A 21845-nucleotide genomic window follows, 5' to 3' on the forward strand; every position below is an offset into this window, starting at 1 on the left:
GGGGAAGGGTCTTCTGACCCCTTGTGTGGCCCCCATGGAGAGAAATCCCTAGCAAGAGGTGGGGGAGGGGCACTCTACTTTTAATTCATCAATGCAAGCTTTTTCCCCAAGGGTTGAACTTCATTCTTAATTAATTCATTCTGCATTTCAGGGGTGCTAATTTCGCTTTGGTTTTGCATCGTTGCTCGCAGTCCTGAGTCTTGGGGCGGAGAGAGAAGCTGGGATCCGAAGGGCAGAATGAGCCAAACCGGAATAAAAGAAACTTTGGGGAGAGGATTCGGGGGGGGGGGTTTCAAATCAGGAAGGGGTTGGAGATGTGAGAGCTTTGGCCTCTCCGGACACGAGAGACGCTGCTCGAACTCACCACTCAGGGAGAGGAACATGACCAGCAAGCCGAAGGTAATGAAGATGAATCGCCCCATGGTCTTCCTTCCTTCCCTGCAGAGAGAACTGGGGGGGGAGAGAGGCAAGGGGGTGAAATGGGGTGAAGTCCAACCGGAGGCCAAGCTGGGAGTCCCACACTTTGCTTTGCACTTTTTCCCCTGCCCAGCTGGACCCCGTTTCTCCCTCCTTCTTCAGGCAGCATCCTTGGGGGTGGGGGTCACAGGGGATTCTGCACTGCTACGTACAGGACAGAAGCCCCCCCAAAAGGCTCTCCTGTGCCCCTCTTTCTCTTCCCCAGAGATCCCCCTGGTAGATCCCTTTGCTGGAACCTGGAAATTGCCTGCAGCCCCCTGCAAGAGGTCCCTTCAGGTATGAGGGGGGCAGAGAGAGAGAAAGAGAGAGAGAGAGACACACACACACACACACACACAGAGAGAGAGAGAGAGAGAGAGAGAGAGAGAGAGAGAGAGAAAGAGAGAGAGAGAGAAAGAGAGAGAGAGAGAGGCTGTAGGGATCTTATGCAGGGGCTTCACCTGTCAGGTGCCCACAGGTGGGAGAGCCGCACTAACCTGTCCCTCGGCCTTCACAGGTAGCAACTCTGCTCAGAGGCAACTCCAGGCTTTCCTCCTCTGAAGGGAATGGAGGCATTTATAGGCAACACAAGGGGGGGGATTTCTGTGGGGGGGAGGTTGGGGAAAAAGGCTCTGTGTGAGAACGGATTTTTGTGCCTAGCAATCAGGAAGTAGCTTGTTTGCACAAAACAGGTTGACGGGTTTATTCTCTGCCAAGACAGATGCCACAGAGGGAATCTTGCAGTCTGAACTGTTCCCTGAGGTCATCCAGTCCAGCCCCTGCTCAGTGCAGCAATCCAAAGGAAAGCACCCTGGATACGTGGCTGATTAGCCCCCTCCCCTCTGGGCATCCAGACAGTGGGATTTGCCCCCCACAAACACCTCCTCTGGTCTTGGGGCTGCTGTTGACAAGCTGACTTTCCCTTTTTCTGAGCGAGATTTTTCTAACTTTCCTAGAGAACCTGCAGGAATGAACAGATCCCTGAGCTGGGTGTTTCGTTGCAGACGTTTCCTGACCCAACTAGAGAACATCATCAGTGCTAGAAGAGAGTGAGTTTCTGGAGGGGAGGGGGGGAGGAGGACTCATTGGGCTGCTACCTGCCATGCTTCAGTCCTGCCTCCCCCCCCAGGTTCGAAAAATCTCTTACTGGATTTTGCCCCCCAATGGCCCAGCTTGAACCGTTTTCTTCCCAAGTCAGCAAAGGAAGCATATTTGAGCTGGGGAGCCCCTGGGGGAGGGGGAAGCCCGCAGCCCCACATCAAAGACACAGAACCAAGGGGGGAAATTTGCCACCCTCAACCAGAAACTCCTCTCCCAGCGCTGCTTTGCAACTGAGCGAAATCAGCCATTCACCACCGGTTGCCCCGCACTACAGCTCCCATGTTCCTTGGCCAGGAGGCCCTTTCAATTGGCTTCTTGTCAGGGGGAGGTGGCTGCTCTAGGGAAACCCAGCCATGGGGTTGACCCCCTGGGTGTTTGGGGGGAGGGAGCAAGCTGGGCCTCTGGGAACCAGGCTCAGGGGTCCAAAGGTGCTTCCTCAGCCTTGGCCCTTTAGGCGGCCTGGACTTCACCTCCCAGAATCCCAGGCAGCAGCCCTGAACTGAAGGGACCCCCGGCTTCTGCCCGGGGCCAGAAGGTGGGGGGGGGAACGGAGCCTTGAAAGGGGTTTGGCAAGACTCACAAAGGAGCAATTCTTGCCTCGGCACCAGGAAGAGCTGCTGTTGTTCCCAAAACAACACTGAGCAAAGTTGGATTCCTTACAAGCTGGATTCGGGTTTGGCCTCATCCTTCCTTCCTCCTTCCCTAACTCCCTTTTTTTATTCTTCATTTTCTATGCCACCTGTCTCACTGATACTGTCTCTCTGGGCCCCTTACAATATAAGAAAACGTTTTAATAAATGCCAGAAAAGAATTAAAATGAGAGAAATGGAGGAAGCAGGCTACAAACCACCATGCTGGGCATCCCGGGGAGGGGGCTCCTCTCCCGGGTCAGCAGGGCCCTGTTGGGGTCCCAGGCCAAGCAGGTGTCACGGTTCCGATAGATGAAACCATTTAAAAGAACTTCAAGGCAAAGATTTATTCCTTAAAGAACATTTTGTTTAGGAAACAAAGGATCGGCATTTACATAGGTGAACCCAGGACTGAAATCCCCTCCCGCAGGTGATTTCAGAAATAGAACAGAAATAGAGCACAACAATGATGAAAACTGTAAACTTGAATGTATTTGGGTCAATGTAAAAGGGGGGAAAATGACATTGCCATAGGTGTATAGAAAAGTAACAGCTCTCAAAAAAAACCCCCAGCATGGCTGCATAAAGAACTCTCTGATAAACTGAAAGATAAAAAGGACAAGTATAAGAAGTGGAAAGAGGGGCACATAACTAAGGCAGAATATCAGCAAGTAGCCCGAGCCTGCAAAGATGAAGTGAGGAAAGCTAAGGCTGAAAATGATTGGTCCATTAGTGGGGGGAAATGGCAAGAATAAGCAGAACTATTTAACTCGTTTTTTGCATCTGTCTTTACACAAAGGGAAAAAACAGTCCAACCTACCCAAACCAGTGCCATAAAAAACAGAATAGAAACGCAAGTTAAGATAGGCAAGAAAATGGTAAGTGAGCACCTGTCCAGCCTAGACGAGTTCAAATCACCAGGACCAGATGGATTACACCCCAAGGTTCTCAAGGAACTGGCAGACGTGATCTCAGAACCACTGAACTATATTTTTCAAAGATCCTGGAGCACTGGGGAACTACCAGAGGACTGGAAGAGAGCTGATGTAGTTCCCATCTTCAAAAAAGGGAAAAATAGATCCAGGAAACTACAGACCTATCAGCCTGACCTCAATACCTGGGAAGATTCTGGAAAAATAATCAGACAATAAATCTACGAACACCTTGATGCGAACAAAGTCATCACTAAAAGCCAACATGGGTTTGTCAAAAACAGATCATGCCAGACAAATCTTATTGCATTCTTTGACCAAGTGACAAAACTAGTGGACCAGAGGAATGCTGTAGATATAATTTATTAGGACTTCAGTAAGGGATTTGATAAAGTAGATCACAACCTACTACTTGATAAGATAGAAAAATGTGGGTTAAACAGCATCACCACTAGATGGATTCGTAGCTGGCTGACAGGCCGTTCTCAGCGTGTGGTCCTCAATGGAACCGCATCTATATGGAAGGAAGTGTGTAGTGGGGTGCCCCAGGGCTCTGTTCTGGGCCCAGTGCTCTTCAATATCTTCATTAACGACTTGGATGAGGGGATAGATGGGGAACTCATCTATCTATATATAAATTAAATAAATAAATAAATAAATAAATAAACTCATCAAATTTGCAGACGACACCAAGCTGGCAGGAATAGCCAATACTCCAGAAAATAGGCTTAAGATACACGAGGATCTGGACAGACTCGAACACTGGGCACTATCTAACAAAATGAAATTCAATGGTGAAAAAAGTAAGGTTCTACATTTAGGCAGGAAAAATCAAATGCACAGGTATAGTATAGGTGGTACCTTGCTCAATAGTAGTAACTGTGAGAGGAATCTTGGAGTCCTAGTAGACAATCACTTCAATATGAGCCAGCTGTGTGCTGCAGCTGCCAAAAAAGCCAACACAGTGCTAGGCTGCATTAACAGAGGGATAGAACCAAGATCCCCCTTCATGGCTTACTGCCTTGTCTTGGCGAAGGGGCTTGCGTAATTCAATGAAGCTATGAGCTATGCCGTGCAGGGCCACCCAAGACGGACAGGTCATAGCCGAGAGTTCTGACAAAACGTGATCCACTGGAGAAGGAAATGGCAACCCACTCCAGTATCTTTGCCATGAAAACCCTATGGACAGTACCAAAAGGCAAAACGATATGATGCTGGAAGATGAGCCCCTCAGGTCGGAAGGCATCCAATATGCTACTGGGGAAGAGCAGAGGGCTAGTACTAGTAGTGCTAGAAAGAATGAAGCGACTGGGCCAAAGCCGAAAGGACGCTCAGCTGTGGATGTGTCTGGTGGTGAAAGGAAAGTCCAATGCTGTAAAGATTTTTTCTCCATAGGAACCTGGAATGTAAGATCCATGAATCAAGGAAAGCTGGACGTGGTCAAACAAGAGATGACAAGACTGAACATCGACATCTTAGGTATCAGCAAACTAAAAAGGACAGGAATGGGTGAATTTAATTAAGATGACCATCAGGTATGAATTAAATCATATCCCTGTTGAATATACAGTAGAGGTGACAAATAGATTTAAGGAATTAGATCTGATAGACAGAGTGCCTGAAGAACTATGGACAGAGGTTCGCAACATTGTACACCAGGTAGCAACAGGTAGCAACCAAAACCATCCCAAAGAAAAAGAAATGCAAGAAAGCAAAATGGCTGTCTGAGGAAGCTTTGCAAATAGCTGAGGAAAGGAGGGAAGCGAAAGGCAAGGGAGAAAAAGAAAGATACACCCAATTGAATGCAGAATTCCAGAGAATAGCTAGAAGAGATAAGAATGCCTTCTTAAATGAACAGTGCAAAGAAATAGAAGAAAACAATAGAATAGGGAGGACCAGAGATCTTTTCAAGAAAATTGGAGAGATGAAGGGAACGTTTAATGCAAAAATGGGCATGATAAAGGACCAAAATGGCAGGGACCTAACAGAGGCAGGAGAGATTAAGAAGAGGTGGCAAAATTACACAGAAGAACTATACAAGAATGAGCTTAATGTCCCTGATAATCACAATGAGGTGGTCACTGACCTCGAGCCAGACATCCTAGAATGTGAAGTGAAGTGGGCCTTAGAAAAGCTGAGCAACAACAAAGCTAGTGGAGGTGACAGTATTCCAGCTGAGCTATTCAAAATCTTAAAAGACGATGCAGTAAAAGTGCTACACTCAATTTGCCAGCAAATTTGGACAACTCAACAGTGGCCACAGGATTGGAAAAGATCAGTTTACATTCCAATTCCAAAGAAAGGCAGTGCCAAAGAATGCTCAAACTATCGCACCATTGCACTCATTTCTCATGCTAGTAAAGTTATGCTTAAAATCCTACAAGCTAGACTCCAGCAGTATGTGGATCGAGAACTACCAGAAGTACAGGCAGGATTTCGAAGAGGCAGAGGAACTAGAGATCAAATTGCTAACATACGCTGGATCATGGAGAAAGCTAGAGAGTTCCAGAAAAACATCTACTTCTGCTTCATTGACTATGCTAAAGCCTTGGATTGTGTGGATCATAACAAACTGTGGCAAGTTCTTAAAGAGACGGGAGTACCAGACCATCTTATTTGTCTCTTGAGAAACCTATATGCGGGCCAAGAAGCAACAGTGAGAACTGGACACGGAACCACTGATTGGTTCAAAATTGGGAAAGGAGTCCGGCAAGGCTGTATACTGTCGCTCTGCCTATTTAACTTATATGCAGAGCACATCATGAGAAAGGCAGGGCTAGATGAATCAAAAGTTGGAATTAAGATTGCCGGAAGAAATATCAACAACCTAAGATATGCAGATGATACCACTCTAATGGCAGAAAGTGAAGAAGAACTAAAGAGCCTCTTGTTGCGGGTGAAGAAGGAGAGTGCAAAACTTGGGTTGAAGCTTAACATTAAGAAAACCAAGATCATGGCATCCGGTTCTCTCAATTCCTGGCAAATAGATGGGGAAGAAATGAAGGTAGTGACAGATTTTATTTTCCTGGGCTCCAAGATCACTGCAGATGGGGACTGTAGCCAAGAAATTAAAGGACATTTGCTCCTGGGGAGGAAAGCCATGGCAAATCTAGACAACACACTAAAAAGCAGAGACGTCACCCTGCCAACAAAAGTGCGTATAGTCAAGGTTGTGGTCTTCCCAGTTGCAATATATGGCAGTGAAAGTTAGATCATAAGAAAGGCTGAGCGCCAAAGAATTGAGGCCTTTGAACTATGGTGCTGGAGAAGACTCCTGCGAGTCCCTCGAACTGCGAGGCGATCAAACCGGTCAGTCCTAGAGGAGATCAACCCTGACTGCTGTTTAAAAGGCCAGATCCTGAAGCTAAAACTCAAATACTTTGGCCACCTAATGAGAAGGAAGGACTCACTGAAGAAGAGCCTAATGCTGGGAAAGATCGAGGGCAATAGAAGAAGGGGACGGCAGAGAATGAGGTGGCTGGATGGAGTCACTGAAGCAGTAGGCATGAACTTAAATGGACTCCAGAAGATGGTAGAGGACAGGAAAGCCTGGAGGAACAATGTCCATAGGGTCGCGATGGGTCGGACACGACTTCGCAACTAACAAAAGAATCAAGATCATGTGAAGTATTAATACCATTTTACAATGCCTTGATAAGGCCACACTTAGAATATTGCATCCAGTTTTGGTCACCACGATGTAAAAAAGATGTCGAGACTCTAGAAAGGGTACAGAGAAGAGCAACAAAGATGATTGGGGGACTGGAGGCTAAAACATATAGGGAACGGTTGCTGGAATTGGGTATGTGTAGTTTAATGAAGAGAAGGGCGAGGGGTGACATGATAGCAGTCTTCCAATATTTGTGGGGCTGCCCCAAAGAAGAGGGAGTCAAGCTATTCTTCAAAGTGCCTGAAGGCAGGAGAAGAAGCAAAGGATGGAAACTAGTCAAGGAGAGAAGCAACCTAGAACTAAGGAGAAACAGTTAGAACAATTAGCCAGTGGAACAACCTGCCTCCAGAAGCTGTGAACGCTCCAACACTGGAAGTTTTTAAGAAGAGACTGGACAGCCATTGGTCTGAAATAGGAGACGGTTTCCTGCCTGGACAGGGGGTTGGACTAGATGACCTCCAAGGTCCCTTCCAACATTTTTCTTCTTGTTGTTGTTTTTGTTGTTTCTTCCTTAAAGAACATTTAATTTAGGCAACCAAGGACCGGCACTTACATAGGTGAACCCAGGACTGAAATCCCCTCCCTCAGGCTGCAAAGTACCAAGTTGCAATTCCCACCCCAAATTGCTGTCATAAACCACATTCACCAATTATTTCAAAACAGGGGTTCTCCTCCCAGCTTTTCAAACTGCCAAAACCCTTATCAGGGCTGACCTTGATTCTCACAAGAAGAATTGCTATGGCAATGAAAACAAAATGAAAAATGGTTTCATTTCAGTTTGGGGCAACCTTGACCGCAGGGCAGCCAACTTCTCCGACCGCTGGGTGGTCAGGAATAGTCCTGGACTGATTAGGCCCACCAAGGGGTGTCCCTTCTTAGTGACCGGAGGAGAGACAGACTTTCTCCTTGACCTCCTTCCCCCCACCTGGACCTCCAGGTCTTGGGGTGCCCCCCTGGCCCATCTTTCCTCTGAGGGGGAGCAAGATGGCCAAATGACCTGGCTGAGGGCCGAGCATCACCTGCGCTCTTCCTGATGATCCTCAGCTGAGCCGGGACGAGGCCAAACCCGAATCCGGCTTGTAAGGAATCCAACTTTGCTCAGTGTTGTTTTGGGAACAACAGCAACTCTTCCTGGTGCCGAGGCAAGAATTGCTCCTTTGTGAGTCTTGCCAAACCCCTTTCAAGGCTCCCTCCCCCCCACCTCCTGGCCCCGGGCAGAAGCCGGGGGTCCCTTCAGTTCAGGGCTGCTGCCTGGACTGGGACAAGGCCGAGACTGGGGGATTCTGGGAGGTGAAGTCCAGGCCGCCTAAAGGGCCAAGGCTGAGGAAGCACCTGTGGACCCCTGAGCCTGGTTCCCAGAGGCCCAGCTTGCTCCCTCCACCCACCCCCCCAAACAACCAGGGGGTCAACCCTATGGCTGGGTTTCCCTAGAGCAGCCACCTCCCCCCATCCCAAGAAGCCAAGTGAAAGGGCCTCCTGGCCAAGGAACATGGGAGCTGTAGTGCAGGGCAACCGGTGGTGAATGGCTGATTTTGCACAGTTGCAAAGCAGCGATGGGGAAGGAGGTTGCACACATCTGGTATGCCTCCTTTGCTGACTTGGGCAGAAAATGGTTCAAGCTGTGCCATCCAGGGGCAAAATCCAGTAAGAGATTTTTCCAACCTGGGGGGGGAGGCAGGACTGAAGCATGGCAGGTAGCAGCCCAATGAGTCCTCCTCCCCCCCTCCCCTCCAGAAACTCACTCTCTTCTAGCACTGATGATGTTCTGTATTTGGGTCAGGAAACGTCTGCAACGAAACACCCAGCTCAGGGATCGGTTCATTCCTGCAGGTTCTCTAGGAGAGTTAGAAAAATCTCGCTCAGAAAAAGGGAAAGTCAGCCTGTCAACAGCAGCCCCAAGACCAGAGGAGGTGTGTGTGTGGGGGAAATCCCACTGTCTGGATGCCCAGAGGGGAGGGGGCTAATCAGCCACGTATCCGGGGTGCTTTCCTTTGGATTGCTGCACTGAGCAGGGGCTGGACTGGATGACCTCAGGGAACAGTTCAAACTGCAAGATTCCCTCCGTGACATCAGTACTGGCAGAGAGTAAAACTGTCAACTTCTTTTGTGCAAACAAGCTACTTCCTGATCCCTAGGCAAAAAAATCCGTTCTCACACAGAGCCTTTTCTCCCACTGTCCCCCCCCCACAAAAATCCTCCCCCCCTTTCCTTGCCTATAAATGCCTATAAAGGTCTGGAGTTGCCTCTGAGCAGAGTTGCTACCCGTGGAGGCCGAGGGACAGGTGAGTGCGGCTCTCCCACCTGTGGGCACCTGACAGGTGAGGCCCTTGCATAAGATCCCTACAGCCTCTCTCTCTCTCTCTCTCTCTCTCTCTCTCTCTCTCTCTCTCTCTCTGTGTGTGTGTGTGTGTGTGTGTGTGTGTGTGTGTGTGTGTCTGTCTCTCTGCCCCCCCCATACCTGAAGGGACCTCTTTCAGGGGGCTGCAGGCAATGTCCAGGTTCCTGCAAAGGGATCTACCAGGGGGATCTCTGGGGAAGAGAAAGAGGGGCACAGGAGAGTCTTTTGGGGGGGGCCCTTCTGTCCTGTACGTAGCAATGGAGGATCCCCTGTGACCCCCACCCCCAAGGCTTATGCCTGAAGAAGGAGGGAGAAACGGGGTCCAGCTGGGCAAGTGAAAAAGTGCAAAGCAAAGTGTGGGACTCCCAGCTTGGCCTCAGGTTGGACTTCACCCCCATTTCACCCCCTTGCCTCTCTCCCCCCCCCCCAGTTCTCTCTGCAGGGAAGGAAGGAAGACCATGGGGCGATTCATCTCCGTCAGGTTCAGCTGGCTGGTCGTGTTCCTCGCCCTGAGTGGTGAGTTCGAGCAGGGTCTCTCGTGTCCAGAGAGGCCAAAGCTTTCGCATCTCAAACCCCTTCCTCATTTGACACCCCCCCCCCGAATCCTCTCCCCAAAGTTTCCTTTATTCCTGTTTGGCTCATTCTGCCCTTTGGATCCCAGCTTCTCTCTCCGCCCGAAGACTCAGGACTGCGAGCAACGATGCAAAACCAAAGCGAAATTAACACCATTGAAATGCAGAATGAATTAATTAAGAATGAAGTTAAACCCTTGGAGAAAATGCTTGCATTGATGAATTAAAAGTAGAGTGCCCCTCCCCCACCTCTTGCTAGGGATTTCTCTCCATGGGGGCCACACAAGGGGTCAGAAGACCCTTCCCCATCTGCTGAAGAGCTGAGCCCTTGCTGGGGGCGTCTTCAGGGGGGCCCTTCTTTTTTTTATTGAAAAGTTTTAACATACAGTTTATCTTTAACAATCCCCCCTCCCCCTCCCTTCTCCCTCCCCCCCTACCTCTCCCCCCTCCCCCCCTCCCCCCCCCCGACTTCCCAGAGCTAAATACAAGGTATATATAAAAAAAACAATCATAAACAACCATATACTAACAACCATAACCTCTAAAATCCATCACTCTCTAGCTTATATAGGATAGGACAAACCTTAGTAATATTAAATATATATAGAAAAACTAAAATAGAAAAAGAAAAAAAAGAAAGAAGACTTATTCAAATGCTACATGAAACTTCTTAACCCTATACTTATTCTGGATAAACTCAATCCATTTTCTCCATTCCATAATGTAACGTTCTTGCGAGTGATCTTTCAAATAAGCCGAAATCTTCGCCATTTCTGCCAGGTCGGAAACCTTTAAAGTCCACTCTTCTATAGTCGGCAGTTCCTCTTTCTTCCAATACTGACCTATCAAATGTCTTGCTGCCGTAATTAAATTTAACATCAGCTTAGTGTCCACAACCGTAGCATCCGTGATTATTCCCAACAAGAAGAGTTGCGGACAAAACTTTATCCTTTGCTTAAAAATCTTCTGCATATTCCACCAAATTTTTATCCAAAAAGCCTTGATCTTTTTACAAGTCCACCATACATGAAAATATGTTGCATCTTCATCTCCACATCTCCAGCATTTTGGCTGATAGTTCGGATACATACTTGCAAGCTTTTTAGGATCTAGATGCCATCTATAAAACATTTTATAAAAGTTCTCTCTTAAATTTTGAGCTTGTGTAAATTTTACGTTCCTCACCCAAATCTTTTCCCACGTGTCCATTGTGATAACTTCCTGGGTGTTTTGGGCCCATTTTATCATACAATCCTTAACGAGTTCTGTTTCTGAATCAATCTCTATCAACGCAAGATATATCCGTTTAATGTGTGCTGGTCCCTGATTTCTAATTTGCTTTATCAGATTTTCATCAGTCATTGTAAAACCATTTTTCTGATCTTCTTTCCACCTGGCCCGTAGCTGAGTATATTGAAACCAATTTTGAACAATCTTCTCATCTCGCAAGAGGCTATATGATTTCAAACACCAGACATTTCTTTCCAAACTTAGGATCTCCTTGTACGTAGTCACATCATGTTTGAAACCAGCATGTATATTTTCTATTGCTTGTTTTGGAATTGCCCACAATGGTATCTTACAATCTAACTTATGTCTGTACTTCTTCCAAACTCTCAGCAATGCCTGTCTTAAAATATGCACTCTAAACACATTATCTACCTTCTTATCATACAACAAATATGCATGCCAGCCAAACAGCAAATCGTGGCCCTCAAGATTTAATAATCTCTCTTGTGTCAAATTAATCCAATCACTTATACCTGATAACGCAGCAGCTTCATAATATAATTTAAAGTTAGGCATCTTGAGACCACCTCTTTCACGCGTATCCTGCATAATCTTAAGTTTAACTCGTGGCCTTTTCCCTGCCCAAACAAATTTGTTGATACCTCTCTGCCATTCCTCCAAATTAGAATCTTTCTTAAGAACCGGTATCATTTGAAATAAAAATAAAAATTTAGGCAGGACATTCATTTTTACTGCTGCGATTCGCCCCAACAAAGACAATTGCAGTTTTTCCCAACTCTCCATTTCTTTTTGGATTTTTCCCCATAATTTTTCATAGTTATTTTTATATAATTTTGTATTAGAGGGCATCAAAAACACCCCCAAATATTTAACCCTTTTGACAATCTCAAATCCAGTTAACCCTTCTAAAAGGGCCTTTTGCGATGCTGTCATATTTTTAGCCAAAATTTTAGTTTTTTGTACATTAACTTTAAATCCAGAAACCTTCCCATATTGCATTATTATCTCCATCAGGTCCACAACAGAGCTCTCCGGCTGGGTCACTGTAACAACCAGATCGTCTGCGAACGCTCTCAATCTATAATTCTGATCTCTGATCTGTATACCCTTAATTCTTTCCGAATTTCGTATTTTTACCAATAATATCTCCAATGTTAACACAAATAACAAGGGCGATAACGGACACCCTTGCCTTGTGCCCTTCTCAATATTACATACTTCTGTCAGGCTATTGTTAACTATTATTCGGGCTGTTTGTTTTTGATATAATGCCCTAATTGGTTGCAAAAATTTATCCCCAAAATTCATTTTATCTAAAACTTTCATCAAAAATTGCCAATTCAATTGATCAAAAGCTTTTTCAGCGTCTAAAAAAATTAGCGCCGCAGGGATCTGGTTGTTCCTTTCCAAAAATTCCAACACATCTACTATATGCCTCACATTATTTTTCATTTGCCTACCACTAATAAACCCAGTTTGATCCCCATGAATCACCCGTTGCAGAACCCTCATCAATCTGTTAGCCAACACCTTAGCAAATATCTTATAGTCTGTATTTAATAGTGATATCGGTCTATAGTTTTTTACTTGAGTAGCATCTTGGTCTTCCTTCGGAATCAGAGAGATAAAGGCAGTTCTCCAAGATGGAGGCACCTTTCCCCCTCTCTGAATTGTCTGGAACAATTCCTTTAACGGTTTAACCATCTCTAATTGTAAATTTTTGTAGTAGGCCGCAGTCAAACCATCTGTACCTGGCGCTTTGTCAGCCTTCAACTCCTTAATTACTGTAAATATTTCTTCTTCTGTAATCAGTTGATTAATCTCCTCTTTTTGTAGTTGTGTAAGCACCGGGATGCTAGCATTCTCCAAATATTCATCAATGTCTTTTTCATTAATCTTCTCCTTAGCATATAATTTAGAATAAAAATCCACAAAGGCTTCCTTAATAAAATCCTGTTGAAACACCATTTTCCCCTTGTGTTCAATTTTATCTATGTTAGAAGCCCTCTGCTTTTTCCTTAGTCTATAAGCTAGCCATCTACCTGGCTTATTAGCATTGCAAAAAGTATTATGCCTGGCAAACCTCAAATTGGTTGCCACTTGATCAGCCATTAATTTATCAAATTGTCCTCTTAATAGCTTAATAGCCTCCTTAGTCTTCACATCCAATGGATTCAAAATCAAAGCATTCTCTTTTTCCTTAATTTCATTCTCCAATTCTTTCCTTCTAGCTTCCAAAGTACGTCTATGTTTATTGTTCATATATATCAACACTCCTCTCATATAGGCCTTGCTAGCATCCCAGACCATATCCATAGAAGTATCCTTATTCATATTAAGTTCAAAAAAATCCTTCATTCGCTGTTTACACTCTTCAACATTTTTCTGGTTTCTAAACAAATTCTCATTTACGCGCCACGAGCGCCTATCTCTGTTATCCTTATTAATCTCTAACCATACTGGGCTATGGTCAGAAATAGCTCTTGCACAAATCTTCACCTTCTTAATCCTAGAAAAAAAATCATTAGTCAGCAAAATAAAGTCAATCCTAGAAAAAGATTGATGTCTATCAGAAAAAAAGGTATAATCCTTTTCATGCGGGTGTATGTCACGCCAAATATCTCGCAATTCCAAATCATCCTTCATTTCAAAAAAAGACTTAGGCAATCTGGCATGACACGGAATACGCTTAAAAAAACCAGCCTTGTCCATCTGTACGTCCAATACACCATTCCAATCCCCCATAAAAATAAACGATTTGTAATCCAACTGGGTAAGCTTTGTATGAAGTAAGCTAAAAAAGTCAGCCTGTTGTTGTTGTTGATTAGGGGCATACAGTCCAACTAAAAGCGTTTTTTTGCCTTCTAGCAACAAATCTATCATTACGTATCTTCCATGCTTATCTGCTTCAATTAAGTCCGCTGTTATGGCACTTTTAATATAAACAACCACTCCATTTTTCTTATTCATTGCAGAGGCAACAAATTGCGTACCCAGTCTTGAGTTCAATAAAAGCTTTTGGTCCATAGCCCTAATATGCGTTTCTTGCAAACATATAACATCAGTCTTAAATTGTTTTAAATATAAAAAAACTTTCTTTCTCTTCTGAGGCGAGTTCAATCCATTAACATTCCAAGTCAAAAATTTAGTCGCCATTCTTATCGCCCCGAAGCTTTTGGAGCACCTCACCAATGGCCCTGCCGCCTTTAGGCCGCGCTCCTCCCACTGCCTCGCTGTAAGTGCGCTTTGAAAATTCCAAAAACTTCTGCTGGTCTTGTTCTTTTATTTGTTTTGCTCTTTTTAAAGCAGCACACGTCACCCTCTGCTCTCCAGCATCAGCCATCGAAATTATAGTTTGATCCCCTCCTGCACCATTCTCCTCTGTCTGTCCATCTTCCGCCTCTTGAGGTTTTCCTTCTCCAGGTCCCTTTGCTGCTTCCAGAAGTGATAGTGGGGTTGCTTTTAAAACATTATTGTAGAATTCACGCACCTGTGCCACAGTAACCAGACGGTATCTTTTACCTTCATGCATTACCACCAGCCCTACTGGAATCTCCCATCTGAACCTTATATCACGTTGTTTAAGTTCCTGCACCAGAAATGCAAAGTCCTTTCTTCTCCTTAAAATCTTTGGAGGAATTTCCTTTAAAACCAAAACTTCTTGGTCAGCAACCACTACTTTAGTATCATAGGCAGCTTGAATAACTTCATCTCTAATTTCTCTTTTTGTAAAATAAACCACCACATCTCTAGGTAGCTTCCTCTGTCTGGCAATCCATGAGTTTACACGAAAAACTTTATCCATACATGCCTTTATTTCAGATGCTGGCTGACCCAATACTGCTTCCAGGGCTTCAGAAATCAGCTGTTTTAAATCTTCTTTAATATTTTCTTTTAAGCCCCTAATTCTAATAGCATACTGCATCTGGTGAAACTGAACAAGGCTTAACTCTCTGTCCGCTTTATCTTCATTCTCCAATACCTTAACTTCTAGTACAGCATTTTTTTGAGTCAAATCTTCCACTTTTTCTTCCAAACCTTGTACACATTCAGCCACACTTTCCACTGTAGACAAAATGTCTACCCTCATCGCACTAAATTTCTCTTCCATCCTCTCTTCTATTCTCTCCTCCATTTTTGCCAGTTTATCACTCAATGTTACTAAAATTACCTGGGCATGCTTTTCAAGGGCATCTTCTAAATCTTTAGATGTCAATGCAGCAGGAGGAAGCAAGGCTTGCAACGATGTCTGTTGCACCGGAGAAGTTCCAGCACTCCGAAGAGTTTTTGAAGGAGGTTTAGCCGCCATCTTTTACTTTCACTTGTGACGCACTTTCACTTTAAGTTTAAAAAGTCCATCAAGCTCCAGAGTAAAATATAATAATCCTCTTCACCTTTTCCTCTTGTACCGCTCTGCCTGCTCCTTTTATTCCATAGTCTTTCCTTCAGGCAGGGGTGGTCGCAAACGCCTGGCTCTGCTCCAAGAAATCCGGAGCAGAGACGCTGACCAGCTGGGAGCGACCCAGGCTACGGGGGAGTTTGATCCTTCAGCCGCCCAAGCTTTAAGCTCAGGCGGCCCCGGAGAACTCGACCCCTACCTGGGGCCTCACCCCCTCCTCTTCTCCCGAGGAGGGGGCTTCAAATTCACCCGAACAGCTGATCGGCGCTGTTTCGGGTGAAAATTACACAGCTGAGCAGCGGGCAGCCCGAAAAGGCTGTCTCCGGCGCCGCACCGCCACCGGAAGTCCCAGGGGGGCCCTTCTTGGGCAGGGGGGGGAGCAGGGGGGCAGCCCCACTGGAAATCTGCCACTGAACCCCTGTAGTTGTTTGGGGGAACCCAGGAGGCGAGAGGAGATCTCTTCGGACAGACCCACCGGATCCCCCTTCCTTTGCACTGGTCAACAGCCTGGCTGCTTCCTTCCACAGCAATTGCAAATTCGGGAGGCTTTCAAGGGTGGCCCCACATCAAGGACATTGTAGTAGTCTGGATAGGTGGCAACCATAGTGGGGATAATTCTTGCTAAGTCTAAATGGCTCAGGAGACTTCATGGTTTTTATTTATTTATTTATTTATTTATTTATTTATTTGTTTGTTTGTTTGTTTGTTTGTTTGTTTGTTTGTTTATTTATTCCTTTGTATCCTGTCATCATCATCATCATCATCATCATCATCATCATCATCATCATCATTATAAAACTTTCATTCCTTAAACATGAACCTCAGTCAAGTGAACACTCAAATTGACTGGCACTAATGGTTGACACGGGTTGCTGCCAGCCTCCTAGGTATCCACCAGGTATCTCCTTAAAATGTAAGATGTTCCAATTAGCACACTTTTTTGTAGCTTTGCTGGAGGTATTGCAGGAAGCTGCAGTTTCTTGATGTATTTTGCAAAGTTTTTGGACCTAGTTCCCAGTGCCCCGATGACAATGGGTATCCCTGTTACGCGTTTCATCCACAATCGCGCAGTTTCGATGGCCAGGTTGCGGTATTTCATAATTTTTTCCAGTTCTTTTTCTTCGACTCTGGCACCTCCTGGTACAGCAATATCAATCAACTGTACACTTCGGTTCTCTAGGACTGCGATATCTGGCGTGTTGCGTTCCAAATGGCGATCTGTCTGTATTCGGAAGTCCCACAAGATCTTCACCCTCTCATTCTCCACAACTTTTTCCACCCTATGTTCTCACGGCTTTTCGGACGCAGGCAAGTCGTATTTGTTACACAATGCCCAGTGGATTAGTTTAGCAACTCGGTCATGTCTAGCTTTGTAATCAGTTTGCACGATTTTGCTGCACTCACATATTAAATGTGAAACAGTTTCAGCTTTGTTGTTGCAGTCGGCAATTTGGATTGTCAGTAGATTTTTGTATCTTCGCTTTCATGGCATTAGTTTGTAGTGCTTGTTCTTGAGCAGCCAGTATTAAGCCTTCCGTTTCTTTCTTGATGGTTCCCATCTTAAGCCATGCCCAGGTCAAGTTGTTGTCACATTTTCCTTCAATGTTTTTCAAATGCTGTCCATGCAAAGCTTTGATTTTCCATCTATTTAATCTGTCATCCAGCCGTTTTCCCTTATATTCTGCCTTTGTTTCTGTTATTTTGATAATGCTCTCTGTTTTCACAGCCTGCAGCAATTTTTCTGTACTTTGATTCACATAGTCGTTCAAACTTCGTTTTTCTTCTTCAGTTTGGTGGATTTGCAGTAGCCCTCTGCCCCTTATTCTTCTTGGCAGGTACAACCTGTCGATGTCACTTCGTGGATGTAGAGCGTGGTGCATGTTCAAAAGTTTACGCATTTTCCGGTCTAGGTGTTGTTGTTGTTGTTGTCGTTATCATCATCATCATCATCATCATCATCATCATCATCATCATCATCACACCAGACATGCAGCTTCCAGGGAATTAACCAAGGTTAACTCTAACCAAGGTTTGGACAATCTGCAAAGGAAGCTGCAAGTCAGTTGCAATTTATTGTCATCAAAGATCTTTGCAACACAGCAGGTTAAGCTTGTTAGGCAGACCCAGCTCTCCTCCTCCTCCTCCCTCCTCCTCCCCCTCCTCCTCCCTCCCTCTTCCTCCTACCCTCCCCCTCCTCCTTCCTCCTCCTCCTCCTCCCCCCTCCTCTCCCTTCTCCCCTCCCCCCTCCTTCTCCTGTCTCCCTCCTCCTCCTTCCTCTTCCGCCGCCTTCCTCTTCCTCCTCTCTTCTCATTGGGTGTCCTGTCTTCCAATGCAGGAACTGAAGCTGCTTTCTGTTGTCCCTCTGGTTGGTCTGCCTATGATCAGAATTGCTACAAGGTCTTTAAGGAAGAGATGAACTGGGCTGATGCAGAGGTGAGACGTCTTTGTGTCCCTGTGGATCGCCCAGCCCAGGCAGGGGAGACGTCCAGGGAGAGCCTTGCAAAGCCCCCAGGTCCCCTCTGGCTACGAGGAGATGGAGGGAGACTCGGCTGGGGGTTCGAAAAGGGAGGAAAGCCCCCGATTTTGGGGACCTCTGAGACGCAGATATCCCAAGGACTCTTCCTCTGAGCCCCTTTGAACAACAACCCTGTGAGGTGGACTGGTCTGAGAGGGAGGGACCGGCCCAAAGTCACCCGGTGACTTTCACACCTCAGGCGGGACTAGAACTCCCGCCTCCTAGCTGCGAGCCTGGTGCCTCCCCCACTAGGCCAGCTGGCTCTCGGCTTCCTTTCGGGGGAGGAGAAAGCAGGTTTTGGCAGACGCCAACGGAGGGATCAGAGACTTGTCAAAACCCATTTCAGGCTGGAGAAATGAGAGGCTTTTGGGGGGGATCAGGGAGGGGTCTAGTCCAGTTAGGCAGCCTCCCCCTTCCTGGACAGCCCTTTGTCCGGAATGAGGTAGGGGGTGGACTAGAAGACCTCCAAGGCCCTTTCCCTCTCTGTGAGGCTGTTATTCCGCAGAGGTGAGGCCCGAGTGTGCCTGGAGGTCTCGGATGCTCTGAAAAGCCGGGCAGTAGCTGGCTGGGAGGTCTCCCCAAATCTGGAAGGCTGAGCTGCGTTTGGCCCCCTCCAAGATTCTGCAAACTCTTTTTTCCGCTCCTTCCTCTCGGAAACGAGGAGGAGGAGGAGGAGGAGGAGGAGGAGGAGGAGGAGGACAGGGAGCAGGCGGAGAGCGGGGTCTGCAGAGCCCCCTGTCCCAAAGGCTGGTGCCGGGTTCAGTCCGGGGCCTCTGTTGAGGGTCCTGAGGCCGAAAGAGGCTTTGCTCAAGAACTGCCTGTTCAGGGAGGGCAACTGCGGGTCTCAGGGAGATCATGAGGGTGGCCAGGATCAGCCAGTCAGAGCCCTGCTCTGTTCTCGGAGGCAGAAACACACACACACACACACACACACACACACACAACACACCATATAGACACAAATCTGCTTCTCAGCTGAACAAGTCTCTTTCTCTGTTTGGTCTCTCCCAGAAATTCTGCACTGAACAGCACAAAGGCAGCCATCTGGTCTCCTTGCACAACATTGCAGAAGCAGATTTTGTGGTCAAGAAGACCTTGGCAATGTTGAAAGACGGTGTTATCTGGATGGGACTGAACGATGTCTGGAATGTAGGTCCTCTCCAATGCTAATCTTTATGAATTCAAATGTACACTTTCTGAGGAGGTATGCATGTATGAATGTATGTATTATGAGGGATCCTCTGGTGGGAGGCCGAGGTCTCTCTATCCAACGTTCTTGCCTTGGACAACGGCCGAGAAAACCAAGGCAGAAATCCTTGAACTGCCATCCTGTCTCTCTCTCTCTCCCCCCCCCCTCACCAAGTCCTTCCCTCCTCCTGGGGGACCCAGCGCTCTCCTGAAGGGCCGCATCCTGCCCTGGCCCCCATCTCGGCCTCCAGGCCTTCCTCCCTCTTGAGGGCGCCTTGGATGGCCCCCAAACCTGGGGGAGACTCCGCTGGGCCTTCCACTCAGGGGCTTTAGAGGCCTGGCCTGGGGGGGGGCTGTTCTTTCCTCCCCCCACTTTATTTAACGCAGAAATTCCTCGTTTCTGTCACCGGCAGGATTTCGTCCCCTGCTCTGTTGCATTTTCAGCTCTAGAAAAAAGCTCCATCATCTGCAAAGGAGGGGATTTTGCCTGGAGTTGAAATCAGCTCCTGGTGACTTTGTGAATAGAAATATGAATTTCTGGCAACAAGAGCGAAGTAGCTCATCCGAATACGTGACTGAAGATATCCAGGATGCTTTTCTCTTCCCGAGAGTCCCCCGTAGCCCTGGGTTCTAATTCTGCTTCCCCCATGCAGGGACTGATGGGCTTTGAGGCGCTTTCTCTTCCGGAGACCAATGAGTGTCGTTCGGAGCGGTCACCACGTTGGGCATCGGGCAAAGTGGCCTCAAGCTGAGCTGGTGACTCCTCGGACACCTCCGGGCCGTTTCCTCCTCTTTTCCCTCTGGATCTCCTGACTGTCCCCTCCCCAAGCGGTCACCAAGTGTGACCCTGCTTAGCTGCTCCGGGTCAAGTGAGGTTCATGGAGAGAGAGAGAGAGAGAGAGAAGGAGAGAGAGAGAGAGAGAGAGAGAGAGAAGGAAAGAGAGAGAGAGAGACAGAGAGAGAGAGAGAGAGAGAGAGAGAGAGAGAGAGAGAGAGAGAGAGAGAGAGAGAGAGAGAGAGAGAGAGAGAGAGAGAAGGAAAGAGAGAGAATACATTTGTTCTGTCCCTGGTTCCTACACGGGCAGAGCCCCCTCCTCAGTCGGCTCAGGGTCTTTCCTTGTCTTTCCAGGAATGCAACTGGGGGTGGACCGATGGTGCCAAGCTTGACTACAAAGCCTGGAATGAAGGAATCAATTGTTTCGTATTCAAGATAGGTAAGTCAGTGTGGTGGTGCACACTGTGTTACGTCAAGGAGGGTGGGCTTCCCTCCTCAAGGACCAAAGGTATCCTTCTCACAACCCCCACCCCTTGGCCACTGGTGACCTTCCTTGACCTCCTGGATCTCTCAGCTGCCTCAGTCCCACACTCTGTACAGACAAGGGAACACAACACAACCATGGGACAAACCCTTAAAAACGAGACTGGAGCTCTATATGAAAATTATTACGGGGCCATCAGCCCATCATTAAACTAACAAGCTCCATCTTAACCTTGTTCCGAAAGGCCATCATTGTCTCAGGGCATCTGGCTATTCCTGCCTGGTTTGCTTGCTCAGATATAGATCAATCTTGCAACACCCCATTGCGGTGAGAAGAACCTCGGCCACATTTGTGTGTTTGTGTGTTTCTGCGTGTGTGTGTGTGTGTGTGTGTGTGTGTGTACAGAAGAGAAATATTAACACATGCCTGGTCGAATTATAAACCAACCAAAAGAGCATCTTAAAAGCCGACTTGGTCTCTGGTTAAGGCACCAGGCTAGAAACCAGGAGACGGGGAGTTCTAGTCCCACCTTAGGCGCTAAAGCCGACTGGGTGACTTTGGACCAGCCTCTCCCTCTCAGACCAACCTACCTCACAGGATTGTTGTTGTGGGGAAAAAAGGAGGAGTAAATGGGTGTTTGCTGGTTTGCTGCCTTGGGTTAGTTGGAGAGTAAAAAGGGGGATATATATATAAATACAAATTAAATTAAAAAAGAGACAAAAGAAATGAAAGAAACGTGATGGCCAGGTAAGTGATCTGGGTTAGAACAACCTGTTGAACCCCCAGCCTCTTTTAGCAGAGGAGAGTCTCCACCTGTGGTATCTTCATGTCCTCCTGTAAATGAGGGAGGAGCCTCTGAAAAGATCTTCTGGGTCTCTCAGGGAATCTCTGCAAAAAGTGATCAAAACTTCTCTTTTGCTGTCCAGCTGATAACCATTGGTCACGTATGGACTGCAGTAGGACACACAATTTCGTCTGCAAGTTCCGGGTATAGTGTGAAGATCCTGCTGTGTGAAGTCTGGAGAAGCAAGGAAGACCCCCACCCGACCCCCACCCCCGCCTGCCACCATCTCTGCTCTGGCCCCTTCGCTCAATGGATGCTCTCTGTAGCCGGGATCTGGTTTTGCTGCTCCTGATGGGCCTGGAGGTCCAATAAATTCTGCCTAGCACGACTGGCCTTGTTTCTTTGGGGCACCCAGGAGACGGTCAAGGCCCGAAGCTCAAGACCCCCCAGCCCCCTTCGTGGCAGGGCTCGGCCTTAAGGGGGGAGGGCGACTCTTAGGTGGTACCACCCACTCAGGCGCAGATGCTTTCCTCCCGTCCCCCTCCCTGGATCCGAAGGGGGTGGAACCTGCTGGGCCTCAGCACCCCTTCCCTGCCCCCAGAGCCGATTGGCACCCCGGTGCCCCCCCGGGCAAGATGGCGGCATCCCGCTAAAGAGGGCAGGGGGGTGGGAGGGGGGGCTGGGTCCATGAGGCGCTTTCCGGGTGTTGAGTTTTCCAACTAGCAGCTGAAGCCCCTACTCTGGGAATTTG

The 21845-nt window shown here is 47.1% G+C and overlaps 2 protein-coding genes across 5 annotated transcripts in view; one reads left to right on the forward strand and one right to left on the reverse strand.

The window, feature by feature from the left end:
* LOC308670181 (snaclec A15) overlaps positions 1–21845 on the reverse strand; it is a 53448-nt gene that overhangs the window by 5773 nt on the left and 25830 nt on the right. Inside the window, exons 1-2 of one of the 2 annotated variants that reach the window (XM_081331479.1) lie at positions 954–1016; positions 365–450 (exon numbers count right to left, since the gene is read on the reverse strand). The exons of the other annotated variant lie outside the window; for it this stretch is intronic. Of the exons in view, the coding sequence (XP_081187605.1) occupies positions 365–422 (58 nt within the window). The 5' untranslated portion in view covers positions 423–450; positions 954–1016. Of the gene's footprint in view, positions 1–364; positions 451–953; positions 1017–21845 lie in introns of those variants that run through there. 2 annotated transcript variants of the gene reach the window in all.
* On the forward strand, positions 8999–21479 carry LOC308670187 (snaclec 3). 3 transcript variants are annotated; one of them, XM_081331496.1, is made up of 6 exons: positions 8999–9070; positions 9557–9642; positions 17684–17781; positions 18875–19012; positions 20181–20265; positions 21237–21479. In XM_081331496.1, the coding sequence occupies exons 2-6, from the start codon at positions 9585–9587 to the stop codon at positions 21302–21304; spliced, it is 447 nt and encodes a 148-aa protein (XP_081187622.1). In that variant the 5' UTR covers positions 8999–9070; positions 9557–9584; the 3' UTR covers positions 21305–21479. The 3 variants fall into 3 exon arrangements, with proteins under 3 accessions (XP_081187622.1, XP_081187621.1, XP_081187623.1); XM_081331495.1 differs by having other exon boundaries at positions 9006–9106; XM_081331497.1 differs by lacking the exon at positions 8999–9070 and having other exon boundaries at positions 9536–9642.

The sequence above is a fragment of the Vipera berus genome, assembly GCF_964194415.1.
Source record: "Vipera berus genome assembly, chromosome: 6".
Taxonomy (NCBI): Eukaryota; Metazoa; Chordata; class Lepidosauria; order Squamata; family Viperidae; genus Vipera; species Vipera berus.

Excerpts from the sequence above, each read along its gene's own strand:
- LOC308670187 (XM_081331496.1), top strand. The coding sequence starts at position 9,585 with ATGGGGCGATTCATCTCCGTCAGGTTCAGCTGGCTGGTCGTGTTCCTC. Across the intron at positions 17,782-18,874 it reads TGAACTGGGCTGATGCAGAG|AAATTCTGCACTGAACAGCA; the intron begins GTGAGACGTCTT and ends GGTCTCTCCCAG. Across the intron at positions 19,013-20,180 it reads GACTGAACGATGTCTGGAAT|GAATGCAACTGGGGGTGGAC; the intron begins GTAGGTCCTCTC and ends TTGTCTTTCCAG.